Here is a 12,931-nt window from a genome sequence, read left to right as displayed (position 1 = left end):
TTTACTTTCCCCCATCCCTCATTCGCATAGAGCTGTGGGATTGTCTATTTAATCCGCACTCGGAAGGGGTTTGGTTTATTTCTGTGTCTGAAATTGAAACTGAAGATGGTTGAGGAGAAGGAGAAAGCAGCTGTAAGAAGGGCGCCAAGAAAACCTTAAATAAACCGTCAGCAAAGGGCGGCAAGAGGCGGAGAAAGTCGAGTAAGGAGAGTTACTCCATCTCCATCTACAAAGTCATGAAGCAGGTTCACCCCGACACCGGCATCTCCTCCAAGGCCATGAGCATCATGAACTCGTTTGTGAACGATATTTTCGAGCGCATCGCGGGTGAGGCTTCCCGCCTGGCCCATTACAACAAACGCAGCACCATCAGCTCCCGGGAGATCCAGACCGCCGTGCGCCTGCTGCTGCCCGGGGAGCTGGCCAAGCACGCCGTGTCGGAAGGGACAAAGGCGGTGACCAAGTACACCAGCTCCAAGTAAAACTGCACAATGGACTGAAAAACATCCCAAACACAACGGCTCTTTCAAGAGCCACCCACAATCTCTCTGAAAAAGCTAGAACATCATCTCTATGAAATCATTTTAAGACAATGTGTAACATAATAAATGTCCCACTGCTGTGTTTTTGTCTGCTGTCCCATAAACCGAACTCAAACCCATAATCCGCTCATCCGCCTTTACTTTTTTGCTTAAAGCTGTTATTGTGGTTTTGCACAGCCCCTGAATGACCGCATGAACAGCTGCTTTCAGCGGTAAGGGTCAGACCTCAGTCCCTTCACTCTATTCCTGAAATGTGAACTGATTGATCATTTTATTAACAGCAACTCTCCGCACTGTAACAGCCCGGAATGGGATTATTACACAGCAGACGAAGGGCAGTTTGAGGACTCTATCCTGCTTCCTCTTTTCAGAGAAGGACACTGGGCTCTGATTGAAGATAAACTGAATGTTTCCTTTCGGGGAAATGCTGTGAACAGGGATTTAGTACCGCCCGGGACAGTTTGAAAGCGATTGTCGAAAGATCCACAATTTAAACAACATTTTAAACCCGCGTCTGTAATTGGTGACGGAAAGAGTTGAATAGAACAAAATAAAGAACAGGGATTTTAAATATTTGACTCAGGATGACATTTATTTTATTCCACTCCTTTCCGACAATGAAATTGGCGGGCTTTTTGAAATTGACAAATTTTCTGCTTCTGATGTTGTGGCGGTAAATCCCGCCCACTTCTGTTTGTCAGTGACCTGATTGGTGAAGGATATAGGCAAATGAGGCGAATTTAGTAGCGACCAATGGGGAGAGTTTTCAGTCTATAAGTAAAGTAAATGCTGTGGAAAATATCCATTCTTTGTGAAAGTATTTGTGAGATTGTGGAAATGTCTGGAAGAGGAAAGACCAGCGGCAAAGCTCGGGCCAAGGCCAAGTCTCGCTCCTCCCGGGCTGGACTGCAGTTCCCGTTGGGCCGTGTTCACAGGCACCTAAGAAAGGGCAACTATGCTGAGCGTGTGGGTGCCGGAGCCCCGGTCTATCTGGCTGCTGTGCTCGAGTATCTGACCGCTGAAATCCTCGAGCTGGCTGGTAACGCGGCCCAGGACAACAAGAAGACCTGGATCATCCCCAGACACCTGCAGCTGGCCGTGCGCAACGACGAGGAGCTCAACAAGCTGCTGGGAGGAGTGACTATTGCTCAGGGTGGTGTGCTGCCTAATATCCAGGCCGTGCTGCTGCCCAAGAAAACCAGCGCTCAGAGCTCCCAGAAAAAGTAAAGCGGCCAAAATGTCATCTAATAAACCAAAGTCTCTTTTCAGAGCCACCCACAGTCTCTGTGAAAGGGCTGGTTACTGTCTGATTCCAAAATGTCAGTAACAGGACCGAATGAGAACTATTTCAAATGTTTAAGCATCTGTTTCAGTGATTTCTCACTGTCCCCTCAAACCTGTCTAATTTATTACTTCAACACCAATTTTGAGTTATTTGTCCCGTTGCAGATTGCTGAATAGAGTCTTTTACCGCCAGTTACAGCTAAGTGGACAAAAAATCACAGATGAAAACTACGTAATATATTTTACCCATCAAAAACTTTTATTCCACTTTAATCAGCACAAAGTCGTGGCGCGATTTTACGAATAGCTTTAAACTAGATTTTCCATCAATTCGCTTCTTTCCGACACTGAAATTGGCGGCTTTTTCGAATTCAAACTGTCTGCCAATTTAAGCCAGTGATTTGTTGTATTTTCTAATTTGAAGCTCTGCGATTGGTTAAGACATGTGAATGAGAAGAGGGTGACCAATCAGAAGTGAGCTCGGGATAGCGCGGGCTCAAACTGTGGGAATTCCAGGTCCCTGAATGACTGAGCTGAAACTGATCAGTGTCACAACTCCTGTCAGTTTCAGTGCAGGAAACACCGTCTCGGGGGAAATAACATCGCAAGTGGGTTTGGTTCCAGTGAACGATTCAACGGCTGCTGCAAAACTCCCGGATTCTCTCATTGCAGCGAAATCATTTTGAAATTCTATGAAAACAATGAGTGATTCTGCAGGAGTGATGTGGCTTTTCACTGAGGGCATGTGTCGACTGGGGAAATAACTAACTGTCGAGCCTCGGGCACTGTTTACACAGCCCGTTTAGAAAATCAAATCCACTGCACATCCTTGCTGCAACTGAAATGTCAAATTCGCGGATTCCATTTTTTTTCATCCCGAACACAGCAGATTGATTGAACAAAGAATTAAAAGCAAAATACTGCGAATGCTGGAAATCTGAAATATTTCAGATTGATTGAACTGTTCTAAACAGCCTATCCCAGCTCCCGTTTCTAGGTCACTGCTCGCTCTGTGAGGCGGTGTGTGGCTCTTAGAAGATCCTTTGTTGTGTGTTTGCTGAAAACGGTCGAATTGTTAAGCCCCCGAATCCGTAGAGAGTGCGGCCCTGCCGTTTCAGAGCGTACACCACATCCATGGCAGTGACCGTCTTGCGCTTGGCGTGCTCAGTGCAGGTGATTACATTGAGTGTGAGACAAATTCCATCCATCTTTTGAACTGTATGAGATTAATTTTGACACTTTCTGGTACATTCTGTGACAGCGAGTTTAATTCGACATCTATCTGTCTGTGGTCCTGTGTCTGAGTGTGAGATTATTTGAGTATCAGTCCATGAAACTAAATGTGATTTTGTGATTCATTCTGTATGTCAATCATGAGTATTGTATGCGTGGCAGCTTCTGTATCTATCTGCTACTGTGGCTGAATGTGGATATCATTCTGTATCTGTCTGTGTCTGGAACTAAATGTGAGTGTGAGATTCATTCTGTATGTCAATAATGAGTATTGTATGTGAATGTGTGGCAGCTTCTGTATCTGTCTGCTACTGTGGCTGAATGTGGATATCATTCTGTATCTGTCTGTGTCTAGAACTAAATGTGAGTGTGAGATTCATTCTGTATGCACCAGTCTTTACAGTCAGAATGTGACTGTGTGATTCATTCTCTATGTGTCAGTCTAAAGTACTATATATGCCATGGTTTTAATTATATATCTGTCAATTTATGTGAACTTGGGTATCAATGCATATATGTCAATCTCTGGTTCTTTCTGTGAGAGTGAGATTAACTCGCTATCTGCTGGTCTCTGAAATTAATTGATTTTGTGATTCACTCTGTGCCTGTCAGTCTATGATACTGTGAATAAGTAGGGGATATATATGGTGTCTGTCTGAACTTGGTATTGAACATGATTGTAGGATTCATTGTGTATCTGTCAGTATTCAGACTGAATGTGAAATAAGGTTCATTCTGTACGTGAAAATCTCTGATATTCTATGCAAGTGAACTCAAATATGCCTATCAGTCTTTGACACTGTATCTGATTATGGGATTGACTCAAAACCTTTCAGACTTTGCTACTATGCATATGTATGTTTCAAGTTCTGCATGTCAGTCTCTGTTACTCTATGTGAGTGTGGATATTTTTTTATGTATCTTTCAGTCTCTCGCAATGAATGCAAGTGTGGGATTAACTCTCTTTTCAACAGTATCTGGTACTGATTGTGAGCATGTGAGTCCTACAGTATCTGTCAGTGCTTTCTATTGTATGTGACTGTGCAATACTTCCTATGTCTTTCAGTGCCTAGAAAAGTGTGTATGGGATTCATTCTGCACCTGTCAGTATCTGGCACTGAATGAGATTGTGGGATTCATTCTGTTGTCTGTCAATCTCTGCTAGTGTTTGTGAGTGAGATCTGTTATGCATATATTATTTTCTGGTACTGGAAGTGAATATTGTATTTATTCTTTACCTGTTAGCCTCTGGTACTACGTATGAGTGTGGGTCTCATTCTGTGTCAGTCAGTTTCTGGCACAGTCTGCGTGTGCATATCCAGGGCTCATTTTGCATTTGGCAGTCTCTGGTACTGAATATGTGTTAAAATTTATTTTTTATGTGTCTGTCTCTAAGACAGTCCATTGCAGTGGGATGAATTTTGTATCTCTCAGCTACTGGTATTGTCTGCAAACGTGATACATTCTGTATCTCTGTGACGCTGGTGCTGCATGAGTGTGGAATTCTTCTGTACCTGTACTTAATATGTATCTCAGGGATGGTATTGAGAACTATTTGTTTGACACCATAATATATCACTATTTTCTTGTCTCATTGTCTCACTGGTATTTTAAAATATAGAGCACTGAACATTATAACTGTGTGTTTTACTCAGTTGCGCTCTGAGCTTTTTGGACTAGTATTTAGTCTGCAACTGTATGAACACATTTGTGAATGACAGCATATATTTCAAACTCACACATGGCATGCTCGGTATAATCAGAATCATTCAATTGATACGATATCATTCAGTACAGCTCTTAGAGAGATTATTGGATTGATATGTAATGTGTAGTGCAGTGTGCAATAATTGACATAATACTGTAACTTTCCTTTTGATACTGTATCAGATGTTTGTACTGCATTGTAATCTGTCACTCAGTCTGGGCTACATTATTAGGATTCATTCTGCACCTTTCCATCAGCTGCTCTACCTCATATTTAATTTGTAGCTTAGGGTGCACTCTTGTGGGATTGATCCGGTGCCTTTCAATCTGATAGTGGGTGTGATTTTGAACTGAGATTGATGGACCTACCTTTCAGCAGTACTGAGTTGGGGTGAATTGGAAACAACTTCTGCCTCTCCTGCTTTGTTTGATTGTCTGCTGGATTGAAAATGTGTCTCTGGAACTTGGGATCAGTGTGAATCTGACTGCTTCTGCTCTCTGTTGACTGTGGAACTCATGGCCTGTCTGTGTCTCTGAGCTCTGGGAGTGATAATGTACCTACTCTGTGTTAGAAGGAGTGAACTGTACATATCCTTGTGCCGGGAAATCACCACCTTCCTTCTGGTTCCTTCAAGTATTTGCTGACAGAAAGAAAGAAAAATATCTTTTGTAACTCAAGATCAATTGAGGTGGAAGCTAGAAAAGACATGAATGTAATATTTCAATTAATAATCATTATGACCAACCACAAAGGATGATCAGTAATACAAAGAGTGTCAGTGTCTGATTCCACTGCAGCACTCAGCTTCTGCTGATCAGGTTTTCTTTGGTAGTTTTGTAACAATTTAGTGACATCCAGGAACAACCCAACATCTGCACTGCTCCATGAATGGAAATACCTGCTGGAGCAGGGATATTTGCACAAGTCAGGTTTTTAATTCCACTTGGCATTATAATGCAAGAACATAATAACTAGGAGCAGGATTAGGCCATTCCGCCACTCGAGTCTGTTCCAACATTTAATAAGATCATGGCAGATCTGATCATAGTCTCAACTCCACTATCCTGCCTGTCCCCATAACACTTCACTCCCTTGTAAATCAAAAGGCAGTCTAACTCAGCCTTGAATATATTCAATGACCAGCCTCCACCATCCTCTTGGGTAGAGAATTCCAAAGAACAACAACCCTTTGAGAGAAGAAATTCCTCTTCAATTCCATCGAAAATGGGAGCCCCCTTATGTTGAAACGGTTCCCCCCAGTTCTTGATTCCCTCATGAGGGGAAACATCAGCTCAGGAAATACCCTGTTAAGCCCCTTCAGTATCTTATATGTTTCATAAGATCACCTCTCATTCTTCTAAACTCCAATAAGTGCAGCACAACCAGGTCAAACGTTCCTCAGAAGACAACATCTTCATCCCTGGAATGAACCTAGTGATGTTTGCCTGAACTACCTCCAATGCAAGTATTTTCCTCCTTAAATAAGGAGACCAAAACTGTATACACACTCAAGGTGTGGTCTCACCAACACGCTGTACAGTTGTAGCAAGACTTCCCTACATTTCTACTCCAACCCCATTGCAATAAAGGCCAAAATTCCAATAGCCTTCCTAATTACTTGCTGTACTTTCATGCTAACTTTTTGTGATTCATATAAGAGGACACCCAGATCCCTCTATGCCACAGCATTCTGAAGTCTCTCCCTATTTAAATAATATTCTTCTTTTCTCGACATCATACCAAAGTGGATAACCTCACATTTTCCCACATTCTACTTAATATGCCAAATTTTTCCCACACACTTAACTTGTCTTTATCTCTTTGCAGACTCATTGTGTCCTCCGCACAACTTGCTTTCACACCTTTCTTTGTATCAACAGCCAATTTAGTTACAATACACTCGATCCCTTCATCCAAATCATTAATATAGGCTGTAAGTAGTTGAGGCCCCAGCACTGATCCCTGTGGCACTCCACGAGTTCCAGTTTGCAAACCTGAAAGTGACACATTTATCCGAATTCTCTGTTTCTTGTTAGTAAGCATGCACCAGCGACCTGGGTTCGATTCTGGGTACTACCTGTGCAGAGTTTGCATGTTCTCCTTGTGACCGCGTGGGTTTTCGCCGGGTGCTCCGGTTTCCTCCCACAGCCAAAGACTTGCAGGTTGATAGGTAAATTGGCCATTATAATTTGGCCCTAGTATAGGTAGGTGGTAGGGGAATTGAGGGAAGTTGGGGATGTGAGAGGGTAATGGGATTAATGTAGGATTAGTATAAATGGGTGGTTCATGGTCAGCAAAGATTCGGTGGCTGAAGGGCCTGTTTCAGTACTGTATCTCTGAATCAATAAAATAAATAATAAATTACCCGTTAACACCACAAGCGCTTACCTTGTGTAGTAACATTTTGCATGGGACTTTAGCGAATGCCTTTTCAAAATACAAATACACTACATCTACTGGTTCCCCTTCAGTTACCCTGCTTCTTACATCCTCAAAGAACGCTACTAATGTTGGCAAACTTGATTTCCTTTTCATAAATCCATGTTGACTCTGCATGATTATATTATAATTTTCTAAATGTTCTACAGATTGGAGGGTGGCAAATGTAACCTCACTATTTAAAAAAGGAGAGAGAGGAAAAACAGGGAATTACCGACCAGTTAGCCTTACATCAGTAGTGGGGAAAGTGCGAGAGTCTATTATAAAGGATATGGTAGCAGAACACCTGGAAAGCATAAACGGGTTTGGACAAAGACAGCATGGGTTAACGAAAGGGAAATCTTGCTTAACAAATCTACTGGAGCTTTTTGAGGATGGAACTAGTGGAATAGATAAGGGAGAACTAGGGGATGTGTTGTATCTGGATTTTAAGAAGGCTTTTGATAAGGTCCCACATAAGAGGTTCGTGTGCAAAATTAAAGCAGATGGGATTGGGGGTAATATACTGGCATTGATTGAGAATTGGTTGACAAACAGGAAACAGAGAGGAGGAATAAACGGGCCTTCTGCCAGGTGGCAGGCAGTGACGAGTGGCGTACTGCAGGGATCAGTACCTGGGCCCCAGCTATTCACAATATATATTAATGACTTGGGTGAGGGAACATTTCCAGGTTTGCAGACGACACAAAGCTGGGGAGGAAACCGAGTTGTGAGGAGTATGCAAAGAGGCTCCAATGTGATTTGGACAAGTTGGATGAGTGGGCAAATGCATGGCAGATGCAGTATAACGTGGATAAATGTGAGGTTATTCACTTCGGTTGTAAAAACAGAAAGGCAGATTATTATCTGAATGGTGACAGATTGGGAAAGGGGGAGGTGCAAACAGACCTGGGTGTCCTTGTACACCAGTCGCTGAAAGCAAATATTCAGGTGCAGCAAGCAGTTAGGAAGGCAAATGGTATGTTGGCCTTCATTGCAAGCGGATTTGAGTACAGGAGCAAGGAAGTCTTACTACAGTTATACAGGGCTTTGGTGAGAGCACATCTGGAGTATTGTGTGCAGTTTTGGTCTCCTTATCTGAGGAAGGATGTTCTTGCCAGGGAGGGAGTGCAAAGAACATTTACCAGGCTGATTCCTGGGATGGCAGGATTGACGTATGAGGAGAGATTGGGTTGACTCGGCCTATATTCACTAGAGTTTAGAACAATGAGAGGGAATCTCATAGAAACCTATAAAATTCTAACAGGACTGGGCAGGCTAGATGCAGGGAGGATGTTCCTGATGGCTGGGGAGTCCTGAATCAGGGGTCACGGTCTCAGGATACGGGTATGCCATTTAGAACCGAGATGAGGAGAAATTTCTTCACTCAGAGGGTGATGAACCTGTGGAATTCTCTACAAAGAAAATTACAGCACAGGAACAGGCCCTTCGGCCCTCCAAGCCTGCGCCGATCCAGATCCTCTATCTAAACATGTCGCCTATTTTCTAAGGCTCTGTATCTCTTTGCTTCCTGTCCATTCATGTATCTGTCTAGATACATCTTAAAATACGCTATCGTGCCAGCGTCTACCACCTCCGCTGGAAACGCGTTCCAGGCACCCACCACCCTCTGCGGAAAGAACTTTCCACGCATATCCCCCCTAAACTTTTCCCCTCTCACTTTGAACTCGTGACCCCTAATAATTTAATCCCCACTCTGGGAAAAAGCTTGTTGCTATCCACCCTGTCTATACCTCGCATGATTTTGTACTGCAGAAGGCAGTGGAGGCCAAGTCATTAAATATATTTAAGAAGGAGATAGATATATTTCTTAATACAAAAGGGATCAAGGGATATGGGGAGAAAGCGGGAAGAGGGTACTGAATTATACGATCAGACTTGATCATTTTTGAATGGCAGAGCAGGGCCGAATGGCCTACTCCTGCTCGAATTTTTCTATGTTTTCTGCGATGACTGACTTAATCATTGGTTCCAGCATTTTCTCAATGGCAGACATCAGGCTAACAGGCCTATCGTTGCCTGCTTTCTCTTTACTGCTTTCTTGAACAGGGACATTACATTTGCAGTTTAATATCCACTGGAACTGTTGCAGGATCTAGGGAATTTAAGAAGATTACAACCAATGCATCCACTATCTGTGCAGACACTTCTTTTAAACCTTGGAATGTAGGCCATCAGATCCAGGGGACTTGTCAACCTTTAGTCCCATTAGTTTTCCAAAAACATGTTTTTCTCGCGATGGTGATGTTTTAAGTTCCCCCCTCCTTACTCCCCTTGATTTTCTACTATTCTTGGGATTTTTTTGTGTCTACTTCTGTGAAGACAGATTAAAAATTCTTGTTCAGAGTATCTGCCATTTCCTTGCTTCTCTTGGATCAATCGTTCAACGGAAACCGACAGCTGCTGTTTAAAATGTTTCCTTGACACTACTCACCTGGCGCCAGCAATAGGTGTTGTTTGCAGAACTGTCCCCATCCCTACTGTCTGGCTCTGTTCCCTCTATTCACTGCTCAATAACAACACAGTGTGAAACTGGAGCGAAACGATGAACATGCATTACAGGTTTGAGGAGAGAAAACAACAATGATTTTCAACAGCAGCTTCTTCCTGCTCTGTCTCCGTTACCTTGTCCACAAACAGCCTGAGAAAGGCTTCTCCTTCCGCGCTCACTCCATGTTCCTGCTCCACTCCGCCTCTTACAAACAGCCCCCAACTCCCCCTGAACTTGCTCCGTAGTCAATGCTGATCTCTGAGCCCCTCTGCGGACAGGCTCTCAAAGCAATGTTCTGCTGGAAGGAGACTGCTGTTTACTCACTTACCCCGGGGCTCGAAGTCTCCATTCCCGTCTGTTTCAAACAAACTTCTTCCGCTCACTAATTAAATGACGCAGAAGGACACGGCTGGAGGAGGCGCATCGCGCATGCGCTTCTTTCCCCACTCATTGACAAAAACAAATAAATTGGAATAAAAGCAAAATACTGCGGATGCTGGAAATCTGAAATAAAAACAAGAAATGCTGGAACCACTCAGCAGGTCTGGCAGTATCTGTGAAAAGTGAAGCAGCGTTAACGTTTCGGGTCAATGACCCTTCATCGGAACTGACAAAAATAAATTGGAACTTTCCCCAGTTCAGTTTTCTCCGAGTTTGAGCAAAGGAACTGGGGCTGTGGGGAAAGGTCAGAGAACGTTTCAAGCAGGGGGATTCCCCCTTTCTGAAGCTCAGTTTGAGATCATTCCCTGCAGTGTGTTTGCTCTTCATTCACCCGTCTTCTCAAAGCAATCCTCCGAGGGAGTCGCTGTGTTTGCTGCGATCGCGCAGGAGTTAATATCTGACAGTAACAGTCCCAGATTAATGTCATCACATTGAAACTGTCCCTCACTGACAGTCATATCGAACGGTGTGAGCTGAAAGATTACAGAGATCAACAGGGTCAAGAGCGTTAAATTTGGAACATTGTTCACCTCACTCTCTAACTGTTACCCAGAGTCTAGGAATAATAATGTGTCTGTTTCTGATACAATATCAGTTAGAGATGAGACTGTACCGTCTGTCTCCCACGGATCTTTCAAGATAAAATGAGGCTTCCAGGTCAGCCTGTAACTGCTGATGGGGATCTCTCTCCCTCTCTCACTTATTCACTTTCAGCTCTGTCTCTAGTGCTCTATAAAAACGTGGGATCCAGTTATTGGGTGTGATATGGACACACTAATAGAAAATGCACTATTGACACTCCCTCTCTAATGCTGTGCATATGTTTGGGATACCATTATTTAGGATGATATGTATGCACTTTATTGTGTTACTAATACTGTCTCTGATGATACATAAGAATGTGTAACACAGTGTGATATGGACACACTGTTACGAATGGTCGGACTGATTCTCTCTCTCTCTGTGTTGCTGGATATGAAAAGGGGATAATGTTAGTGAGCATGATAGAATCATAGAATCATAGAAGGTTTAAGGCAGAGAAAGAGACCACTTGGCCCATCATCGTATGCGGCAGCCGAAAAACAGTGAACGTAAAGGAATGGCAGGGGGGGCTTCACCCTCGAGAGCGCACCTCCTGTGCTATGTGGGAGCTCCTGGATGCTTCCCGTGTCCTGGAGAACCATTTGGCGGTCATCACCTCGTAGCAGATGTAATGTACAACAATACTCCGCTCTCGTTGATTGACGTCTACGCCCCGGTTCAATGCAGCGAGCAGCTGACCGTCTTCCAGCATCTCCCACTGCTGCTGGCAACGTCCAGGCTGGTCATCCTCGGCAGTGACTACAACGGCATCATCGATGCACCTGGACGATCCGGCAGAGATGACAGCAAAACTGGACGCTATGTCCAGATTATTAATAGAAACAGTAAAAGATGTCAAACTGCACGATGTCTTCAGCAAACCTGCAGACAAAGCGCAGCATAGATACACATGGTCAAGAACGGACGGGTCTGCCCATTCCAGGATTGACTTCCTATTTGTGTCCCGTGTTTTCACGTTCAGATCCACTGACGTCAAGCCGGTGTTCTTCTCCAAGCATTGCTTTTTACTGGCTGACTTTCACTTACAGGATGACCAGCGGGTTGGCAGGGGGACATGGAAGCTCAATGCTACACTACTAACCCCAGAGAATGTTGAGGAACTCAAAGGGGATTACAAAGGTTGGAGGACCGTGAAACCCCACCTTTGAGTCTCCAGTTCACTGGTGGGAAGCGATCAAAGAGAACATCAAGAGGTTCTTTATCTTCAAAGGGGTTCAGAGGGTGAGAGAGAGAGACAGATGGAAATGTCACGACTCCAGAAAAGTATGCAAAATCTGCTCTGGCTTCAGTCGATGGGGGTCAAGGTCAAGGAGGACCTTCATGAGGTGAAGAGCCAGCAGGCCTCGCTCTTTGCGACAGAGGCCTCCAAGACCATCTTCCAGTCCAGAGTCCGCTCCATTGAGCAGGATGAGATGTGCTCGTGTTACTTCTTCCAAAAGGTACACAGAGAGAGCTCTGTTATCAGCAGCCTGAAGGAAGAGGATGGCTCGGTAACGTCTTCGCAGTCTGACATACTAAGGATCAGCAAATCCTTTTATGCTGGGCTGCATGACGCGAAGCCCACAGACAGCAGAGCCTCCCAGTCCTTCCTGTCATCTATCACAGAGGTCTTAGATGACAGCAGGAGGGAGAGACTGGACAAACCGCTAATTCTGGATGAGCTGACTCAGGCCATCAAATCCTTCGAGATAAGTAAAACTCCCGGAAGCGACGGCTTACCGGTTGAGCTGTATTTGGCCCTGTGGGACTGGGTCGGCCCGGACTTGCTGGAAGTATACGACAGTATGCTCCTAGCCGGCAGCATGTCAGAATCCATGAGGAAAGGCACATCACCCTCATCAACAAGGGGAAGGGGGAGAGGGCAGAAATCAGAAATTGGCGCCCCATCTCACTGCTTAATGTAGACGACAGGATACTGTCAAAAGTCATAGCCAGTCGAGTCAAGTCTGCTCTGGAGTTGGTGATCCACCCTGATCAGACCTGTACTTTATCCACTCAGGGACACGATCACCCACATACGGGACAGGATGGTGGACACCTGCCTCATCAGCCTGGACCAGGAGAAGGCTTTTGACAGGATATCGCACACCTGCATGATGGACGTACTTTCCAAAATGGGGTTTGGGGAGGGAATCTGCAATAGGATCAAACTGCTCTACACAAACATCAGTAGTGCAGTCTCAATCAATG

General features: G+C 44.3%; 2 protein-coding genes across 2 annotated transcripts in view; one reads left to right on the top strand and one right to left on the bottom strand.

The window, feature by feature from the left end:
* The first annotated feature begins 1,379 nt into the window (after positions 1 to 1,379).
* Positions 1,380 to 2,304, top strand: LOC137361691 (histone H2A-like). The gene is made up of 3 exons (XM_068026394.1): positions 1,380 to 1,765; positions 1,992 to 2,058; positions 2,251 to 2,304. The coding sequence occupies exons 1-3, from the start codon at positions 1,380 to 1,382 to the stop codon at positions 2,302 to 2,304; spliced, it is 507 nt and encodes a 168-aa protein (XP_067882495.1).
* A 553-nt stretch (positions 2,305 to 2,857) lies between these two features.
* The window catches only part of LOC137361690 (histone H4-like), a gene marked incomplete at its 5' end in the record, with an annotated part of 33,939 nt that continues 23,865 nt past the window's right edge, over positions 2,858 to 12,931 (bottom strand). Inside the window, one exon of the mRNA XM_068026393.1 lies at positions 2,858 to 2,980. Coding sequence (XP_067882494.1) covers positions 2,858 to 2,980 — 123 coding nt within the window. The remainder of the gene's footprint in view (positions 2,981 to 12,931) is intronic.

This window comes from Heterodontus francisci, unplaced genomic scaffold (assembly GCF_036365525.1).
Source record: "Heterodontus francisci isolate sHetFra1 unplaced genomic scaffold, sHetFra1.hap1 HAP1_SCAFFOLD_91, whole genome shotgun sequence".
NCBI classification, from domain to species: Eukaryota; Metazoa; Chordata; class Chondrichthyes; order Heterodontiformes; family Heterodontidae; genus Heterodontus; species Heterodontus francisci.
Note: the sequence above shows the minus strand (reverse complement) of the source record. Positions and strands in the feature narration are given on the sequence as shown.

What these genes read in the sequence shown, in the direction of transcription:
- LOC137361691 (XM_068026394.1), top strand. Translation starts at nt 1,380, where the DNA reads ATGTCTGGAAGAGGAAAGACCAGCGGCAAAGCTCGGGCCAAGGCCAAG. An exon ending in GCTCAGAGCTCCCAGAAAAA is followed by an intron (nt 1,766 to 1,991) that starts GTAAAGCGGCCA and finishes GTCCCGTTGCAG; the next exon opens with ATTGCTGAATAGAGTCTTTT. An exon ending in AAATCACAGATGAAAACTAC is followed by an intron (nt 2,059 to 2,250) that starts GTAATATATTTT and finishes TCTAATTTGAAG; the next exon opens with CTCTGCGATTGGTTAAGACA.